This window comes from Camelina sativa, chromosome 12, assembly GCF_030686135.1.
Source record: "Camelina sativa cultivar CO46 ecotype springtype chromosome 12, ASM3068613v1".
Taxonomy (NCBI): domain Eukaryota; kingdom Viridiplantae; phylum Streptophyta; class Magnoliopsida; order Brassicales; family Brassicaceae; genus Camelina; species Camelina sativa.
Genome location: NC_141891.1, coordinates 17261253 through 17280866, shown reverse-complemented (window position 1 = coordinate 17280866; position 19614 = coordinate 17261253). Strand labels below are relative to the sequence as shown.

The window sequence follows — 19614 nt, the reverse complement described above, 5'->3', positions numbered from 1 at the left end:
TTTTACAATTACCATCAACTACGACGAACACATGTGTACTAAAACATTCAATCCCTTTTAAAATTTTGGTAGACTTCCTTTACCATCAACGACGAACAAATGTGTACTAATATTCCCTTTTGCGCTTTTGGGTAGACTTCCATTTTCTTTTCTAAATATTGGAAATGATCAAACTCTCCATAGATTTTAATTTTCCAATTTCTTTACTATGCCTTAACGGAATGAGTATTTTACATTTTTAATGAGATTACCATATGTATATATCCATGTACAGTACAGGGATAGAGAGTTATCATAGCTAGCAAGGGTTTTGACTATCTCACAGCAAAAAAGAAGGAAACAAAAACTTGTTTTAACAAAAGAAATCGATCACGATGTCGTTAACACGCTTTGCTATACTTTGCATAATCTTTGTTTCTCTCTTTGGTGTGCATGAATGTAAGTATAGTTTTGCTTTTGCTCATAACTCTCTACCATACTTATATTATAATCACGTCTAGCTAATGACTGTTTTCTTTTTTAGGTAGAAACGTTGACGAGGCTTTCAAAGAGAACAAGATAAACCTAATGAACATAACGTGTTCGCGAGGAGTATGCAGCAATTTACACTATTGTTATTGCTGCATCAAAGACTCCAGCGAATGTTTCAGCAGTAGGGACGACTGTTTTGGTGGTTGCACCCAGCTTTACGGCCCGCCAATAAACGCGACCCGAGCGACAAACGGAGCAAGCAAAGAATTAGGTCTACCAATTTTGTCTAGTTTTCTTATGGCAATTTCTTATTTTGCTTTTTAGGATAGTTCTTTAGGTCTTTAACGTTACCAAATTTTTCTTGTTTTTAATAGTACCACTTAACTAATCCACTCCTTAAGATAGGTTTAAGAGATTTTAAGAGCCTTATTTACTCATTTTGATTTTCCAATAATAATTTATCTTAAACTGGTTGTATGACTTGAACACTCGGCTCTAAAACTCGTGGATGTGTAAATAAAAGCTGAAGAGTAAAGAACTTTCCTCAGTCCTCAGTCAAGCCATGAGGATATTCTCTCAGTCATTCTCTCACTCAAGCATGAGGCTGTGTAAATAAAGCTGAAGATATTCTCTCAGTCAGGCCTTTCCTCTATCTTACTTTGCTATAATTTGCATCATCTTCCTAAAAATGCATATGTTAATTTACATGTCGGATTCATAGAGTTCATTGGAAAAACCACGACCTACTGTTCATGGGACAAGTAAAGAAAGTTGTTTGTATATATGCCCGACATCGAATCATCTAGCCATACACTCAATTCCGAGAAGAAACGGTGTAAGCAAAAGGGTTAGTGCCATGCATCAATTTAATTTGTATATTTTTCTTAAGAAAATTAATATATTTTTGTCTTAGGATGATCGTTATATCTTTATAATTACCAAATTCGTTCGGAAGAGCGTTTTCATCTTAATAATATGGTAGCATGTAGCTTATATGTTTGCTCCAATAATAATTGTATATTGTAGAAGATAAAGAGGCCCAAGCCCAACAAGAACACAACCCGGTCCAACAGCATCAAAATTTGATCGATAATAAGACAAAGTCTCAACGGACAAAACAGAGTAGCAGAGCCGGTACGGAGGAGGCTGTCGTCTTCTCTCACCCAAACAGATTTGAGCTTCTGGAATCCTCTTCTGATGACTCACCCTGATACAACTGTCTATAGTGATAAGTTTTGCTTTTGATAGGATTCTAGAATCATCTTACCTCTTGTATATAAAGGCTGTAAAACCCTAAAGTAATAATCAAGGAAGATACAAATCATTCAACAAAGTCCTCTGTTTTCTAAATCCGTTCATGGTATCAGAGCCACTGTTAACCCTCACAGGTGAAACAATGGCCGCTGCTTACCCATTTCCTGATAATGTCCATGTCACTAGCTCAGTCACCTTGAAGCTAACTGACAACAATTATCTCTTGTGGAAAACACAATTTGAGTCTCTTCTCTCCAGTCAAAAGCTTATCGGCTTTGTCAATGGTGCCGTCACTGCACCAGCTCAGACTCGCCTTGTCGTCAATGGCGAAGTCACCAGCGAAGTCCCCAATCCCCAGTACGAGTCGTGGTTCTGTACCGACCAACTTGTTCGCTCATGGTTGTTCGGTACGTTGTCAGAGGAAGTCCTTGGCCACGTTCACAGTCTCGCCACGTCTCGCGAGATCTGGCTATCACTCGCTGAAAACTTCAACAAGAGTAGTGTCGCTCGTGAGTTCTCTCTCCGTCGCAGCCTCCAGCTTCTCTCCAAGAAAGATAAGCCTCTCTCCACCTACTGTCGTGAGTTTAAGTCAGTCTGCGATTAACTGAGTTCCATAGGAAAGCCGGTAGATGAGTCGATGAAGATCTTCGGTTTCTTGAATGGTTTAGGCCGTGAGTATGACCCTATTGCAACAGTGATACAAAGCTCCTTGAGTAAGCTTCCAGCCCCAACATTCAATGATGTCCTCACTGAAGTTCAAGGGTTTGATAGCAAACTGCAGTCTTATGAAGAATCCAATGCTGTCACACCTCACATCGCCTTCATGACTGAGAAAACAAACCAGGGTGCTCCTCAGTTCTCTTCAAATCAGAGAGGTCGTGGTCGTTTTGGTGGGAATCGAGGCAGGGGAGGCTACACAACAAGAGGTCGTGGATTTCCACAGCATCAAAGTGGGTCTGCAACGCAGGGAGAGAGACCCGTGTGTCAAATCTGTGGACGTGTTGGTCACACGGCTCTGAAGTGCTACAACCGTTTTGATAACAACTATCAAAGTGAAACAATGCCTCAAGCCTTCTCTTCTCTGCGTGTCTCAGATGAGAGCGGACGAGAATGGCATCCAGATTCAGGAGCCACTGCTCATGTCACTACATCAACCTCTGCTCTCCACGAATCAACACCATACGAAGGTAATGATGCAGTGATGGTTGGTGATGGAGCCTACATTCCCATCACACACATCGGCTCTACCACCATTTCTTCCTCAAAAGGTACAATTCCATTGAATGATGTGTTAGTATGCCCTGATATGAAAAAATCCCTCGTGTCTGTCTCGAAATTGTGTGATGATTACCCTTGTGGCGTGTTCTTTGATTCTAACAAGGTCTATGTAATCGATTTGAGTACTCAGAAAGTGGTGGCAAAGGGTCCTCGTAAGGAAGCCCTTTATGTGTTGCAGAACAAGGAGACTGTAGCGTTCTTTTCAAATCGACAATGTGGAGCTGATGTGGACACTTGGCATTGTCGGTTAGGACACTCCAACTCCAAGATTTTTCAACACCTTCAGAATAGCAAGGAGATAGCAGTCAATAAGAGCAGAACGGTCCCTGTTTGTGAGCCTTGCCAGATGGGGAAGAGCACCAAGTTACAGTTTTTTTCTTCTGATTCTCGAGCTTTGAAACCCCTGGATCGAATACATTGTGATTTATGGGGTCCCTCATCTATTGTATCGAACCAAGGATTCAAATATTATGCAGTTTTTGTTGATGATCACTCTCGCTTCTCTTGGTTCTACCCTCTACGCTTGAAATCAGATTTTCTGTCTGTCTTCATTGCTTTCAGAAAGCTAGTTGAGAATCAGTTTGACACGAAGATAAAGATCTTTCAAAGTGATGGTGGGGGAGAGTTCACCAGTAATGCATTGAAAATTCACTTAGCAGACCATGGGATTAAACACCAAATATCTTGTCCCTACACACCCCAGCAGAATGGAGTTGCAGAAAGGAAACATAGACATCTGGTGGAGCTTGGCTTGTCTATGCTGTTTCAAAGCCACACTCCTCTCAAATACTGGGTAGAAGCTTTCTTCACAGCCAACTATCTTATCAATCTCCTACCATCATCAGTTCTTCACAACAAGAGCCCACATGAAACGCTTCTCCAACAGAAAGTAGACTATTCTTTTCTCAGAGTGTTCGGAGCTGCTTGCTATCCGTGCTTGAGACCCTTGGCAGAGACAAAATTTGATCCCAGATCATTACAGTGTGTGTTTCTGGGATATAGCAATCAGTACAAAGGATATCGTTGTCTATATCCCCCAACTGGCAAAATCTATATCTCTCGTCACATCATATTTGAAGAAGGCATCTTTCCGTTCAATGATAAGTTCAAGCATCTATCTCCTACGTATCAAACACCACTTCTTCAGGCTTGGGGAGCCTCAGAACCTTGTCACAGACAAGCTGAAGACACGGATACAGTACAACTGCTATCCAAACCAAACATCGACCCTGCAACAGATCAAACTGCAGAAGTCGAAGTTTCTGTTACTGATGATGGAAATTCAAATCACTTATCAGACTCAGATACAGAACTTGGTGATAATGAAGTCGAGGAGGAGGCTCCAATACTTGATCATTCTACACCACATAACCAGCATTCTATGACAACAAGGGCAAAAGACGGGATTCATAAGCCAAACCCACGGTATGTTTTACTTGCCTCAAAATATACTACAGATGAACCTAAAAGCATAGTCTCGGCAATGAAACATCCAGGGTGGAATAACGCAGTCATGGATGAGATTGGTAGAATACACATGCTGCATACATGGGATTTGGTATCTCCCACTGAAGACATGAACATCCTATCCAGCAAATGGGTCTTCAAAACCAAGCATAATCCTGATGGGACAATAGATAAGCTCAAAGCAAGGCTCGTAGCTAAAGGGTTTGATCAAGAAGAGGGACTTGACTACCTAGAGACCTTCAGTCCAGTTGTTCGAACAACAACTATTCGGTTAGTACTTGATACTGCCACAAATCAAGGATGGCCAATCAAGCAACTGGACGTATCCAATGCCTTTTTACACGGAGAACTACAAGAGCCGGTATTCATGTTTCAACCTACGGGTTTCGTTGATCCAGAAAAGCCAGATCACGTCTGTCGACTTAGCAAAGCCCTCTATGGCCTTAAACAGGCTCCCAGGGCCTGGTTCGATACCTTTAGTAACTTTTTGATCGACTTTGGCTTCGAGTGCAGTATGTTTGATCCGTCTCTGGTCGTCTGCAAACAAGGTGACAAGATACTAGTTCTACTACTGTATGTCGATGACATACTCCTTACTGGCAGTGACACAACTCTGCTTGAACAACTGCTCAGTGCTCTAAACAACAGGTTCTCCATGAAAGATCTTGGTCCTCCAAAATTACTTCCTTGGAATAGAGATTGAGACATGTAATGATGGTCTGTTCTTGCATCAAAAGGGTTATGCTGCTGATATTCTTCACCAAGCTGGAATGACAAACTGCAACCCTATGCCTACGCCTCTGCCACAACACCTGGATAAACCGGACACTACACCATTCTCTGAACCTACATATTTTCGAAGTCTCGCAGGGAAGCTCCAATACTTAACGATAACAAGACCAGATCTCCAGTACGCTGTCAACTTTATTTGCCAGAGGATGCATGCTCCAACCAACTCTGATTTCTCATTACTAAAGAGAATCCTCAGGTATGTCAAAGGAACTCTAGACCTCGGCATGCCAATCAGGAAGCACAACAACCAGTCCCTCTCCGCATTTTGTGATAGCGACTATGCTGGTTGCAAAGACACCAGACGGTCCACAACAGGTTTTTGCATTTTGCTTGGCTCCACCTTAGTATCTTGGTCTGCAAAACGTCAAACAACGGTCTCCAACTCCTCTACAGAGTCAGAATATAGAGCTCTCTCGATCGTTGCTCGAGAACTCACCTGGATCTCTTCTCTACTGCGAGACCTCGGGATCAAGCAATATCATCCAACTCGTGTCTTCTGTGATAACCTGTCTGCAGTCTATCTATCCGCCAATCCTGCTCTGCACAACCGGACAAAACATTTCGACAAAGATTTCCACTACATAAGAGAACGAGTTGGTCTGGGGTTGATAGAAACACATCATATTCCTGCAACTTTACAGCTTGCAGATATCTTCACGAAACCACTCCCACGACCGCCCTTTCTTGCTCTTCGAGGCAAACTTGGTGTGTCTGCTCCTTCAGTCCCTTCCACGCCAAGTTTGAGGGAGAGTGTAGAAGATAAAGAGGCCCAAGCCCAACAAGAACACAACCCGGTCCAACAGCATCAAAATTTGATCGATAATAAGACAAAGTCTCAACGGACAAAACAGAGTAGCAGAGCCGGTACGGAGGAGGCTGTCGTCTTCTCTCACCCAAACAGATTTGAGCTTCTGGAATCTTCTTCTGATGACTCACCCTGATACAGCTGTCTATAGTGATAAGTTTTGCTTTTGATAGGATTCTAGAATCATCTTACCTCTTGTATATAAAGGCTGTAAAACCCTAAAGTAATAATCAAGGAAGATACAAATCATTCAACAAAGTCCTCTGTTTTCTAAATCCGTTCATATATAACCCCTGATTATGTGACTAGAACAACAATATATATATGTATCGTATTTGATTTTGAGAAAGTCGGGGCGAAAGAAGCTTCCTTTCTTTTTTCTTTCTAAATATATATGTTCACTTACATTTCAATTCATAAACTTCCATTTTTTTTCCCTAATTATTGGAAAGTATCAAACTATCCCATAGATCTTAAGCCGCCAAAAGTTTTCACCGGCTTATATTCTTCCTTTATTATTTTGAATTCTATATGCATATGTTCGTTTTTAAATGTCGAATAACGTATACTTCTTTTTTCTTTTCTCTTTTCTCTCCAAATATTGAAAAGTATCAAACTCTCCATGAATTCAACTTTTTCAAAATTTTCTCTCTCTAAATGCATATGTTACATTTTTTCATAACGAGATTACCATATGAGACGATATATATATATATGTATAGGGAGAAAAAAATCGTTCACAAATGTCATTATTATTACGGTTAGCTCTAGTCTGCGTAATTTTCTTTTCCCTCTTTGGTGTGCATGAATGTAAGTATATATACATAACGCTTTGCGTTTTTACTTCATCACAATTCACTGCCATTCATCTATTATATTAATCATCAACTCTGTTTTTTTCTTTAGGTGAAAACGTGGAAAACAAGATGAATATAACTGATGCATGTTTCCGTCTAAACTTCAGTTTAAAATTTCTCGATCTCTTTACATGTACAAACTGTAGAACAATTCATATTCTACAGTTGGAAGATTCAATTTCTCGATCCCTTTTGTTTTCTCAATTTCTCGATCCCTTTTGTTTTCTTAATTTGTCGAGACAAAGTCACAATTTCATTATTTTCTCAAGATCCATTACGAAAAATTAGGCTCACTAGACTTATTTTCTCAATTTTCCTTATTTCGATTTTTACTGATTTTAAAATTTCAGGAGATAAAAAAACAACAAATTTTATCTGAAAATATAACTAAAGTTATAATTGGCTATTTTTATATCCAAAACCTTATATAATCAAACTTTTCAAAAAAAAGTGTAGATGGCCAAATTTAAAAAAAAAAATCCTTTATTTATAATTTTCCCTAAAAACAATTAGGATCCAGCCCTGGAAAATGTAAAAATTATATGCTCTACTAAATTAGAAACATGTCATCTTTTAATATAGTTTCAAACATAAAGTCACTTTATATATTTACATTCAGAGACAAAACCAATTCTTAGAGAATTATGTATGATCAAAGAAAAAAGAAGAAGAGAATGTATTTGTTTGAATATGATCATAACGTAGTATCAGTCTGGTAAGTTTTTTTTTTTTTTTGTCAAACCAGTTTGGTAAGTTTTAGCTTCAAATTTATTTCTAATTTTCCCGTTGTCTTGTAAGACATAATAAAGTCTACTTGAACAATCACAATATTCTCATTTTTGAGATATTCTTAACTGATGGATATTGAGATTTAGGTCCCATTATATCACTGATACGCCTAGAAAATATCCAAAAATGATTATGAATATAAACACATCAATTCTGTCAATTTTATGAGTCTAGCAATTGATTGCGGTATGGATCCTTCCTACCCACTTGAATGCAAAATTCTGTCATACAAACATCGGAACCTAAACCAAAAGAGTTTATAAAAAAAAAGAATAATTTGGTAAAAGATGCAAAAAAAAAACCAAAAAAAAATATCTTCATTAATTTATTTTGCGATGAAATCTGTAAGAATTCATGTGAATTAGTTGTTACTTTTATGTTTGTTTACAAATAAAAGAAAAAGAAAATCTCAAATGTGTATGATAACTATATGCGATTTAGCAAAATAAACTTGTTAGATGAGAATATTAACACATTTCTAGACAAAAACAAAAAAAATCGCATATAGTGTAGAAATGTGTTAATATTCTCATCTAACAAGTTTGACAACCCATGTTTTATATATATTTGAAAAACGTTGCAAAACAAGATACATACAGTGTAGCAAAATATGGATAAAATAATAAGTCATCATGATGTATGAAAATGATATATACAGTGTAGGTCTTTCTCCCAAATATGGATAAAATAATAAGTCATCATGATGAAAATGATATTTTGCTACACATGTCTAGGTCTTTCTCCCAAATATGGATAAAATAATAAGTCATCATGATGTATGAAAATGATATATTTGAAGATAAGACATTGCTAAGGTTATGCACATATGTTGCATACATTAATTTCTGGTAAATATTTGAGATTAACACATTTTATTGATGGACTAAGTTATGAAAAATAAGGTATTTGTTTCTTTCTTTTGAATTTAATATCTGTAATATATGATTTGTGACTAGGTCTTTCTTAACTGTATTTACCATGATCATCTGAGTTCTTCTATTGATCAAAGATCTTCAAAACAAGTGAAAAATTATGTGGATAGAATTAGATATCGTTATGAATCGCATTTGAGTCGTGTCTTTAATACAACATATATGCTATTAAATATTATGTGATTTTACCATATATTAGAACATATTCTATATTTTAAAATTAGTTTATTACAATTTTTTTATTTTAAACAATATGTAAGTATTTTATGTATCTTTAAATTGATTCAATTTAAGTTTACTTAGAACAATGATTAAAAAGGGGAAAAATATGAGAAAATTAAATCAGTTCATTATATATTTATTAAATTGAAGATATATATACTAATATGAGAACATTAATTCAATTCATTCATACTATCTAAATACAAAAATTACATATTAAAATGAGAATATGCTATATGTAGCAACAAAATAAAATTACATATCAAACATCTTATATGTGAGAACATCGAAATACATTAACACAATTTTTATATATTTAATTATATTAAAATATTTCTTTATATGTAAATTTTTAAGTGTTTTATATGTGTGATTTAACATCATCATTATCACTCAAGTTTATCTATTTCCCAATAAAATTTGTTATAATTTTATGTGAATTGGTTGTCACTTATACGCTTGTTTACAAAGAAAAAAAAATCAAAGTTCTCATACGTGTATGATAAATATATGAGATTAAGCAAAATAAACTAGTTAGATGAGAATATAAACATATTTCTGGACAAAAAAACTCATCCACTAACACTTATAAACGACCAAAATCTGTACAAAGCTATAAGTCATCATTATGTATGACAAATGATTACTTAAAAATAATTTAATTTCTAATATAAGTCTTTTTATATTGTTGCATCATCAAATAAAACCAAATCTTAGGGAATTAGGTGTACAAACGGAAATCACTTTGGTAGTGTAACAGTGAGGTATTTTTAAGTTAGGAATTTCATTTCAACTTTAAGAATTATTGTGTTTGCAAACACAATAAACAAACAATAATATAGTTTGCAAATTTTTTTAGGTTTTTTAAGTTAACAATAATCTATGTATTCGGATAACTTCTCAAATGGTGTGCCATAGAGAAAATGTATTTTCGTCATTTTACATTGATGTTGTGAGATTTAGAAAAAGAAGAAATTAATGTGGCGATTTTAAAAGAAAAAGTACTGTTCATGACATTTTTTAAAATAACTCAAGAAATTAATAGTTATTGAATTCATGATTTCTAATGATTCATGATAAATATACATTCTTTAACGCATAAAGATGTTATTATAATATTACTGAATCATGTTATTCAATTACTTTGACAACCCATGTTTTATATATATTTGAAAAACGTTGCAAAACAAGATACATACAGTTTAGCTTCTTACGAAAATTTATTTCTTTTCTCGGTTTTAGTTTCTTCAAAATAGATCTTATTATAAGAGTGTTTTTATCTTTGTGATATGGTGTAGCATGTTAATTTGTTCTTTCCAACAATAATGATACTATATAACAGTGATTATGTGACTAGAATTTACTATTGCAATTTCTTCCATATACAATTTGGGTCTAAAAACTTCCAAAATAGTCGTGGATGTGTTTGCTTATCTCGTCAGGCCTTTCCTCATGGAGAAAATGACCAACGCCTTCAATTACCACAACTTCGTCCAACAACGGTACGTGGCTCTTAAACCGGCCATCGTGGATGTACTTCTTGGTGCCCGGAATGTGATAGGTCAAATCTTGGTCCCCGATTACGAACTTAACCGGAACTTTCACTTGAGCTTTTGATAGTGACCCCATCAGCTCCCATGTTCTGTAATGAGCAAAAAGAAAGAAAAAAATGTGACACTAACATACAATAATCTTGCAGGAAAATTAAGAGATCTTGATCGGAGTTTCATGTAAGAAAGTATGATTACACGGATGCAAAATCTGAATCAAAGTTCAGAGTCACCAACTTATATAAACACACAATTATAGAGAGGCCACTCGATGATGCTGACCTTTATAAGAAAGGTTAACAATCACAATAGGTACCCTTTGATCAAAACGGATCACTTACTTCTGAATAATACAGAACAGTTTCAGTGGTAACTTAAAGACTAAAGGACTCCACTTCAAAGGGCAGGGCTAATGAATCAAGAATAACACTACCGCTCAAAGATATATATGCGAGTGCATCTATGTCCTGAATGAATTCAAGCAAGTTTCATAAGAGCGATTCGAGAGAATATACCGGTCCATATTACGATAGTAGTTTACTGGTCCAGTGAAGCCATTCTTCTCATACTTGGACACATAGTACTTGACATCACAATCAGTTAGCCAAGAGGGTAATGAAACAGGATCATCATAGCGTTTCCCTTTAGGTAAGAGAATAGGGCCAGGACTACGATATGTTAAGAACTCTAACAGAGCTCTTTCCGTGCCAAGTTTAGCAAACTCCGCCTCTATTTCCCCACATTCCTACAACATATAATAAACCCAGTTAGAGACAGTCCTCCTAATGGTCTATTCATTCACCTACACTACACTTAATGAAAACTTCCAATCGTTCATCATAACTCTCTTACTGCTAAGCTCATGTTCCAATCTCTTATACTAACAAACTCTAAACACATTTGAAATGTTCAAACCAAAAGATTCAATGAGAATCAAATTGAAGATTCAAGAACCTGAAATCTGCAGATGTAGTAGTCATCTCCATAGAAAGATCTAAACATGGAGATTGGTTTCCTCTTAGGATTCCAAGGATCAAACACCACGCTCATGTTAACCAGAGCTTTAACCCTATCAGGTCGAAGAAGACAGAGATGCCAAGCGATTATTGCTCCCCAATCGTGTCCCACCACGAACACTTTCTCACCATCTCCCACCACTGCGTCGATCAATCCAATCAGATCTCCGACCACGTGGAAACTTGTGTACGCGTCCACTCTCTCCGGCGCATCGGTGTCTCCGTAACCCCGTAAGTCCGGCGCTATGGTCCGGTAACCTAACGACGACAGTGCCACCATCTGATGCCGCCACGTGTACCATAGTTCTGGGAACCCGTGGAGGAAAAGTATCACCGGAGGACGATTGATAACTCCGTCGAAAGCTCCGTTCACGGATACGGAGGGAATTTTCTCGGCGACGTGCATAGTGATTCCATTGACCTTCACAAAACTATGATCAAACGTAAGAAGATCCATTCGTATTCGTAGTGAAGAAGAAGATGAAGAAGACGAAGAAGAGTGATCCAAATCCCAAATTTGGGGGAAAATGTTCATATGAACCGGTTCGATCAAACTTGGTCAAGGTTAAATCCGGTTTTAATCCGGTTATTAACACGGTTTAATTCGGTTTTTTCTCCGGTATCGATAGAACAAAATATTTTCGAATTGGTATTAGCTGCAAGGGAAAACAATTTCTTAATGGATAATATGTAGTGGTAAAGCACACTATTGTTTATAGTTGGTTTATTATTTTTTTTAAATAACGATTTTATTGCGTGGATACTTAGTTGTGATTTGTGAATTTAGAGGAACTTGTGAAAGAAGCTATGAATGTGTTGGTTGATCACGTCAGGGTCTTCTTCATGGAGGAAATGACCCAATCCTTTGAGCACGACGGTTTCGTCTAGCAACGGTACTTCTCTCTTGAAACAGCCACCGTTAATGTATTCCTTAGCTCCCGGAAAATTGTACGTTAAATCCTGATCTCCTACTATGAACTTCACCGGTACATGGATCTTAGCACCGGTCCATGGTGCAGTCAGCTCCCAATTTCTGTTTTTTTTTTAAAGATGAAACGATAGGTTAAAATTGAAAATTCTGTAAGTACTATTGAACCGGAGTGATTAACGTACCGGTCAATGTTGCGGTAGTAGTTAATGGGTCCGGTGAAGCCTTTCTTGTCGTACTTGGTGACGTAATAGTCGAGGTCTTCTTGTGTTAACCACGGTGGTAACGCACACGCATCGTTTTCTGAGCGTTCGAAACATTTGCCTTTGGGGAGATGGAGCGGTCCAGGCGTTTTGTAGGTGAGGAACTCTTTCAACACCTTCTCTGTTCCCAACTTCATGAACTCTGCTTCTATCTCTCCAGGTTTCTTGATTACAAATTAAATCACTCATAAGTCATAACTAGTACTCTATCTCTATGTATTAAAATCACATGTCATTTAGGAATTTACACAAATGGTTGGAAAGAAACTTACAAAACTCAAAGGTAACCTGATCTAAGTAACTAGGAAACTATAGACTCTCAAAAATCTTTAACTTGTAATGGCTTTTGGTTTTTGTTTTTGAAAGACACTTTTTATTTGAGGTTTTTGGCTTTTTTCACGTTTCCAAAACAAATTCTTATAGTGATATTTTTTCTTCATTAACAAAAAGCTAATATCTAAAAACTAAAAACTATATATAATCAAGTTATTTTAAAAACAACCATTCATGGCCTTATGAACTTTGATTTGGTTTATTTGATCGATTTGGTTTGATACGGTCGCTAAAATTTCAAGATTAGGGCAACAAAATCAATACCTGAAATCTGCATATGTAATAATCATCACCGAAGATATGTCTCAACGTCGGAACCGGAACTCGTTCAGAGTTCCTCGGAGAGAAAAGTACGCTCATATTGACTAGAGCCTTCACTTTGTCCGGTCGATACTGACACAACTGCCACGCTAGCATCGCTCCCCAGTCATGGCCAACCACGAAAACCGCCTTGTCTCCATCGGTCACGGCGTTGATCAGTGCAACCAAGTCTCCAACCACGTTTAAGTAAGTGTAATCCTCAACTTTCTCCGGTGCGTCTGTGTCTCCGTACCCTCTAAGATCCGGCGCGATGGTACGGTATCCCAAGGAAGAAAGCGCAGCCATCTGGTGTCGCCACGTGTACCAAAGCTCCGGGAATCCGTGGATAAAGAGAATGATCGGATCTTCTCCTGATCCGGTTCCGGATCCGGATGCGGGTTTCTCCGCCACGTGCATGTTTATGCCGTTTACTTTTAGGGTTTTGTGTTCTACGCCGTAGAGGTTGGACATCTTCTCATGTGGCTTTGTTTGATTCTCGGAAAATGTGGAGAAATGGGTCATTGGATTTGGGTTTTTCCCGAGAAAACGACGGATTCTTAGAGGAAGATGGTTTTGGAATCGGGAAAGTGAGAGATATCGACACACGAACATGTGTGGTTTGAGGTGTTTGGGCTATGAGACGACGTCGTTTGAAAAAAATTCCGGTTGTTAAGAGATAGAGAGAACAATGGTCGAATCAAATGTGTGTTGTAGAAAGCCAATCACACAACTCACAATGAATACATTACATAAAGAAGAAAGAAATCTGATGTGAGTAAACAATACAAAAGTGTTTAAGAAAAACTATTATTGATTCTCATGAAAATAAAGTATTAAGTTACATTCTCTTGTATATAACTTATGCATCTAAAAATATGGTATACTTCACAAGTTAACAGAGATCTTTTTTGATATTTTCATAATCATATATTCATACTCTTCCATAACTTTGATGATTTTATCTCGATTTTGATTTCGGTCGATCTCATCAATCTTTCAATAAAATATATTGGGTAAAAAAAGATTTTCAAAGATTAAACCAGTTTATTTATTTTTATGACTTTACCAATTTCGAATCTGGCATGTGTATGCAACATCAACGCTTTGGAATCTTAAAATTAAACTATTATAAAGTACTTCTGTTTCTTTTCCTCCTTTATCTTTTGTTTCTTTTGAAAAGAAAACCCAAATTCTTAGAGTGGATAAATAAACAATGTGTGATCAAGGAGGATACGTATCTAAATTTACTGTAGGTATATATTGCTAGATGGTTTGGTGAACCAAATCACAAACGTCAACCAAGCAAATTGATTTATACTGATCGAAGAGTGACAAGAGTCCAAAGCCTTAAAAAAAACAAAAAAAAAAACACATTCGAGCTGAAGAAGAGGAAACGACATATGTACTAGTCAAAAGCAATAGGTTACGATCTTGAAAATAGAAAATTAACCTCCAAGCCAACGTGCACGGGAGCAGCTCGATCTACACAATACATCAGGGAGCTTGAAGCCGATGCGCGATTGGCCAACTCCCAAAATGATATATCGACAAGTGCCCGAGCTATGAAGATTGATGATACATAATAGACCTAGGCAATTTGGATTTGTTAATTGATTATATAATATCTACCAAAGTTTTTCCTTCATTTTTCGTCACAACCTGTCTTTTCATAGAAGTTAATCGTTACTATATATCTTAATCACATATATCTATATACTACATTATTTTATTTATTACCACATACCCCCCTCTCTATATCATCATAGATGATTTTCTAAAAGTTTTACAAAAGATATAAAAAAAAACATTTAATGTTTAGCTACAAATGCATTTTATTTTATTTATAATAATATATTTTTATAACTATTAACTAAATTCATCAAAACTTAAAATGCTTAATCAATAATTCTTAAAAATTTAGTATTAATTAATAAAAATGTACAGAAAATCAATGTTTGTGATACAAAAAAAATTATAGAAAATCATCTATTATGATACAGGGAGAGTATTTATTTTCTTCCACACAAGCTCTCAGAATCTTAACACTTGTCTCATTTCCCTATGTTTTACCTTTCTTACACGATTTACATATAAGTATAATAATTATCTTCATTTTAAATATAGGGGAATGTAAAATATAGTTAACTATAATAGTTATCTTCATTTTTTTATTTTCTGGTTTTTTCTAGTCCATTATTTTTTCATACACATATTTACATATAAATATATTGACTTTCAGATTCAAAAAGATTAGTTTCTCTATTTCCCCATATTTTACCTTTCTTATATAGTTATACTTATCTATTTTGTTTAATATTTTCTTCCATATACTCTATATGCAGTGTACCTATAAATATATTGACTTAAGATTCAATTCATGAGCCATTCAAAACGACCACTGAGTAGCGTCAAAGGCTACGTCGTCGTCGTGGAAGATGGGGAAACTGTTACGACGGAGGGATCTAGTGATGGTCGGTGTTTTCCTGGTCGTTGGCGGATACTTGAGTTTTGTGATCTACCAAATTGGTGTTTATCCACTACAAAAGTTTTTCCACTTCTCCGATATCGTTAGTATTCTATTCATCTGTGCATGCATATGTATGTGTACATTCCGTTCTTTGTAGTCTTACGTAAGTTTTTAACGTTATTTTTCTTAGAAATCAAATTCTCTTTTTTTCAACTTTACCTTCTTTTTTTTTAATCTCTTTCATGGACATTTTGGAATATAAAAGTTTGAGATTTTCTTCCATATTTATATTTATTATTAAAAGTATATAACAGAAATTTTGATATATGATATGGTCTAATTAATTGTAACAGATGCCATATGCACTTATATAATTTTGGCCAACTAGGTAGAATTTACAAGTCACATGATTTTATAAATGAGTAAAAAATTATAGTTGTCAATATCCCTAAGGTATAGAACCAAAATGTTTATATTTTATTTTTAACATCCCATTAAGGTACATTAATTTTATTTTATTTTATTATTATTTCCATAGACGATAAAACATTCTAAAAACTTAACATTAGTTTAGTACTATGTTCAATTTTTTATTATTTTTTTATTAATAGGTCTTTTAGCTAGTACTCTTCCTTTCACAAAACATTTTATTAATGGACCATAGACCGATTTTAGCTATTACTTTTCATACATCGATCAGTTCTTGATATTATTTTTTCATAATTGTTGGACAGCATCATCAAGAAGATGTGAAGGAATTAGGGAAAATCCTGACGGAAGCAGCAACGGAGGATAAGACGGTAATCATAACCACCTTAAACCGGGCTTGGTCTGAGCCGAACTCGACATTTGATTTGTTTCTCGACAGTTTTCGTGTCGGTAAAGGGACTAAGCCATTACTCCGACACCTTGTGGTGGCTTGTCTCGACATGGAGGCCTATTCTCGGTGCTTGGAGGTCCATCCCCGTCGCTGTTATCTCATGAAAACCGCCGGAATCGATTTCGCTGGCGATAAGGTATTCATGACCCCGGACTATCTCAAGATGATGTGGCGTCGTATTGAGTTTTTGGGTACGTTGCTAAAGCTCGGGTATAACTTTATCTTCACGGTACCTATCTCTTTCCCTACTTGTGTGCGTCATCGTTAACATATTGTTGAATTTGGTTTGTCAACATTTGCATGTTTGTTGCTTTAAGTGTGACATAATTATAAGATATCGGCTTTGAATTAAATGAGCAGGATTATAGTGTACACCCGTGTATCCCCGTTTATTTGATAAATTCATCTTGCGGTTAGGGGAGTAGAATTTAAGTCTTTGGGCCAAGATTTTAATATTGGTTGGTCACTGTGAACAGTAAATGGTAAATGACAATAATACATGCCTCTTATATTGGCCATAGGAATTAGTCAAAATTTGGTGCTGGGTAAAAATGAATTAGTTGGTAGATGAAGACAAATCTGATGATTATATATATCATAATCTTTTATTAACATATGGTTAATGTGTGTAGGACACAGATATAATGTGGCTCCGAGATCCATTTCCTCGTTTATCTAAAGATGTAGATTTCCAAATCGCATGTGACCGTTTTAATGGAGATCATAACGACATCTACAACTATGTCAATGGTGGTTTCAATTTTGTTCAAGCCAATCCACGAACCATTGATTTCTACAACTATTGGTACTCGTCGAGGTTGCGATATCCGGGTAAACACGATCAAGACGTATTCAATAGAATAAAAAGCAGTTGGTACACTGCAAAAACTGGACTCAAAATGCGGTTTCTCGACACGAAATACTTCGGAGGATTTTGTGAGCCAGGCCGGGATTTGGATAGTGTTTGTACAATGCATGCCAATTGTTGTGTGGGACTAGAGAATAAAATAAAAGATTTGAGACGAGTGCTTGTGGATTGGGAGAATTATTTATCTGCAGCTAAGACAGTTGATGGTAGAAAAATAACATGGCGAGACCCGGAGAATTGCAAGAAGCCGTGGTGATGGAAAAAGAAAAAAAAGAGCTATTGAAATATTATGGGGGAAAGTGAAATATTACATGGGGGAAAATATAATTGAAAAACTATTGAAATATTATGTTATCTATCAAAAATTCATATCATAGTAAATTTTGTAACCCTGAATAACATAAGAACGTCTTGTTTTGATAGTACATTCATAAATTGATGAGGCTTTCTATATTTCTCTAAGATCTACAATGTTAAGTTTTCCCTCTAATTCTAATTAATCTAATTGTTAAGATTTTCGCACATACTAATAAAACATATTAAAAGAGGGTATATACAAAGTGAGGAAATAAAGAGGGTATATACAAAAGTAACAGAGGATAGCCAAATGTAAATACCAGCATAGATTTGTCAAAGTCGTGGCTGTAAGAAGTTCTGAACTTCGAAACAGCGGCGGATTAGACCTGAGAATTTTTTTTTTTTTTTTTTTAAATTTGTGAATTTTCATTAATGAAAAGGATTGTAGAATCTATAATATGAAATACAGTAGGTAGTCCTCACTCAAAAAAAGTAAAAAATGAGGTCTAGCTAGAAGTGAAACACCAGGATAATACATTAGAGGTTTCTAAGCCAATCCTGTAAAAGGTGCTTGAAATTCTTCCGATGAGCCTTTGCTAGGATTGCGTCTCTTATTTGCCTGTCCAGAATCTTGAACTGCACTTGGGGTGGAGTTGAGACTTTGTTGTGAAGGCGATTGTTTCTTTCCGACCAAATGGTGTAAATTACAGCCTACGCTACAAGTCTTTTCAGAGTCTTGGAGGATACAGAGTCGGTGATGTTCAGCCATGCAGTGAAAGCATCCCACGTATGAAACACAAAAGGAGAGTAGCCGAGTCTCCTAGTGGCTTCATTCCATAGGTCTTCACTATACTCACAGTGGATGAAAAGGTGGTCTCGGGATTCAGGAAACCGGGCACAGATGCAGCAAGTAGGTTCCACATGCATTCCCTAGGTTAGCAGTCTTGTTCTAGTTGGTAGTCTGTCAAGATGAGTGAGCCAAAAGAGAAAAGCATGTCGTGGTATTGCTCCTTTGTACCAAACATTTTGGGTCCATGGTAAAACTTCTTGTCTGTGACGAAGAATCTCCCATGTTTGTTTTACATTGAAAGTACCTGCCTGCATTCCTTCGATGGTCCACATGAAAGAGTCAGGTCCATCGGAAGGTTTTGGAGGTTTTTTCGTGGTCAAGTGAATTTGAAGAAGTTCCGCTTGGGGTGATCTTGCTGGCCGTATTAACCAGTTTGAAGAAGAGCACGCCATAGATACTGTACTGTTTAGTGGGATCCCCGTTTGGGATGGTCCTGAAGGCCCCAAGAAGGAGAGAAGAGGTCCAAAGGGGGTCCACCAGTCGTACCAGAAACTCACTGTCTCACCATTCCCAAGTTGGTTTCTGAGGAAATGAGCTGCAAGAGGACGAAGATACAAGAGAGTTTTCCAGATCCAAGAATTCTGTTTTTTCTCATCAATTTGCCAAAACACCCCATCCTTGATTTTATTGTTACGAATCCATTGGCCCACAGCGAGTCATCAGCAGAGAAGAGCCGCCATATCAGCTTGAGACAAAGTGTTTTATTCCACATTGAGAAGCAGTGGAACCCCAAACCACCTTCTTCTTTTAGCAGGCAAATAGACTTTCAAGCAACCCTTGCGTTTTGTTGTTTTGTTATGTCTCCGGACCAGAGGAATCTTGCACAGAGGCTCTCGATGTGCTTTAAACAGGTTTTCGGCAGGATAAAAGCAGAGGCCCAAAAATTTACCGTACCATATATGACTGTGGAGATTAGTTCCTTTCTCCCCGCATAAGAGAGTGCCCTGGCTGACCATGTGGTGAATCGAGAGGTGATCTTGTGAGGGTATACATAC

The 19614-nt window shown here is 36.6% G+C and overlaps 4 protein-coding genes across 4 annotated transcripts; 2 read left to right on the top strand and 2 right to left on the bottom strand.

Moving 5' to 3' along the window:
• The first annotated feature begins 374 nt into the window (after positions 1-374).
• Positions 375-795, top strand: LOC147930644 (maternally expressed family protein). The gene is made up of 2 exons (XM_087476968.1): positions 375-438; positions 524-795. The coding sequence occupies exons 1-2, from the start codon at positions 375-377 to the stop codon at positions 793-795; spliced, it is 336 nt and encodes a 111-aa protein (XP_087333094.1).
• A 9314-nt stretch (positions 796-10109) lies between these two features.
• On the bottom strand, positions 10110-12011 carry LOC104732044 (epoxide hydrolase 3). Its single transcript, XM_010451571.3, has 3 exons — positions 11372-12011; positions 10933-11162; positions 10110-10509 (listed from the first exon to the last, which is right to left on the bottom strand). The coding sequence occupies exons 1-3, from the start codon at positions 11966-11968 to the stop codon at positions 10263-10265; spliced, it is 1074 nt and encodes a 357-aa protein (XP_010449873.2). The 5' UTR covers positions 11969-12011; the 3' UTR covers positions 10110-10262.
• A 74-nt stretch (positions 12012-12085) lies between these two features.
• On the bottom strand, positions 12086-14222 carry LOC104732043 (epoxide hydrolase 1-like). Its single transcript, XM_010451570.3, has 3 exons — positions 13222-14222; positions 12547-12788; positions 12086-12466 (listed from the first exon to the last, which is right to left on the bottom strand). Exons 1-3 carry the CDS (start codon positions 13867-13869, stop codon positions 12217-12219), a joined length of 1140 nt encoding a protein of 379 aa, XP_010449872.2. The 5' UTR covers positions 13870-14222; the 3' UTR covers positions 12086-12216.
• A 1375-nt stretch (positions 14223-15597) lies between these two features.
• LOC104733609 (uncharacterized protein At4g15970-like) lies at positions 15598-17934 on the top strand. The gene is made up of 3 exons (XM_010453177.2): positions 15598-15824; positions 16459-16833; positions 17237-17934. The coding sequence occupies exons 1-3, from the start codon at positions 15693-15695 to the stop codon at positions 17726-17728; spliced, it is 999 nt and encodes a 332-aa protein (XP_010451479.1). The 5' UTR covers positions 15598-15692; the 3' UTR covers positions 17729-17934.
• The last annotated feature ends 1680 nt before the right edge of the window (positions 17935-19614 follow it).

What these genes read in the sequence shown, in the direction of transcription:
- LOC147930644 (XM_087476968.1), top strand. Translation starts at nt 375, where the DNA reads ATGTCGTTAACACGCTTTGCTATACTTTGCATAATCTTTGTTTCTCTC. An exon ending in TCTCTTTGGTGTGCATGAAT is followed by an intron (nt 439 to 523) that starts GTAAGTATAGTT and finishes TTTCTTTTTTAG; the next exon opens with GTAGAAACGTTGACGAGGCT.
- LOC104732044 (XM_010451571.3), bottom strand. Translation starts at nt 11,968, where the DNA reads ATGAACATTTTCCCCCAAATTTGGGATTTGGATCACTCTTCTTCGTCT. An exon ending in ACTACATCTGCAGATTTCAG is followed by an intron (nt 11,163 to 11,371) that starts GTTCTTGAATCT and finishes TATATGTTGTAG; the next exon opens with GAATGTGGGGAAATAGAGGC. An exon ending in TACTATCGTAATATGGACCG is followed by an intron (nt 10,510 to 10,932) that starts GTATATTCTCTC and finishes TGCTCATTACAG; the next exon opens with AACATGGGAGCTGATGGGGT.
- LOC104732043 (XM_010451570.3), bottom strand. Translation starts at nt 13,869, where the DNA reads ATGTTCGTGTGTCGATATCTCTCACTTTCCCGATTCCAAAACCATCTT. An exon ending in ATTACATATGCAGATTTCAG is followed by an intron (nt 12,789 to 13,221) that starts GTATTGATTTTG and finishes TTTGTAATCAAG; the next exon opens with AAACCTGGAGAGATAGAAGC. An exon ending in TACTACCGCAACATTGACCG is followed by an intron (nt 12,467 to 12,546) that starts GTACGTTAATCA and finishes AAAAAAAAACAG; the next exon opens with AAATTGGGAGCTGACTGCAC.
- LOC104733609 (XM_010453177.2), top strand. Translation starts at nt 15,693, where the DNA reads ATGGGGAAACTGTTACGACGGAGGGATCTAGTGATGGTCGGTGTTTTC. An exon ending in TTTTCCACTTCTCCGATATC is followed by an intron (nt 15,825 to 16,458) that starts GTTAGTATTCTA and finishes ATTGTTGGACAG; the next exon opens with CATCATCAAGAAGATGTGAA. An exon ending in GGTATAACTTTATCTTCACG is followed by an intron (nt 16,834 to 17,236) that starts GTACCTATCTCT and finishes TAATGTGTGTAG; the next exon opens with GACACAGATATAATGTGGCT.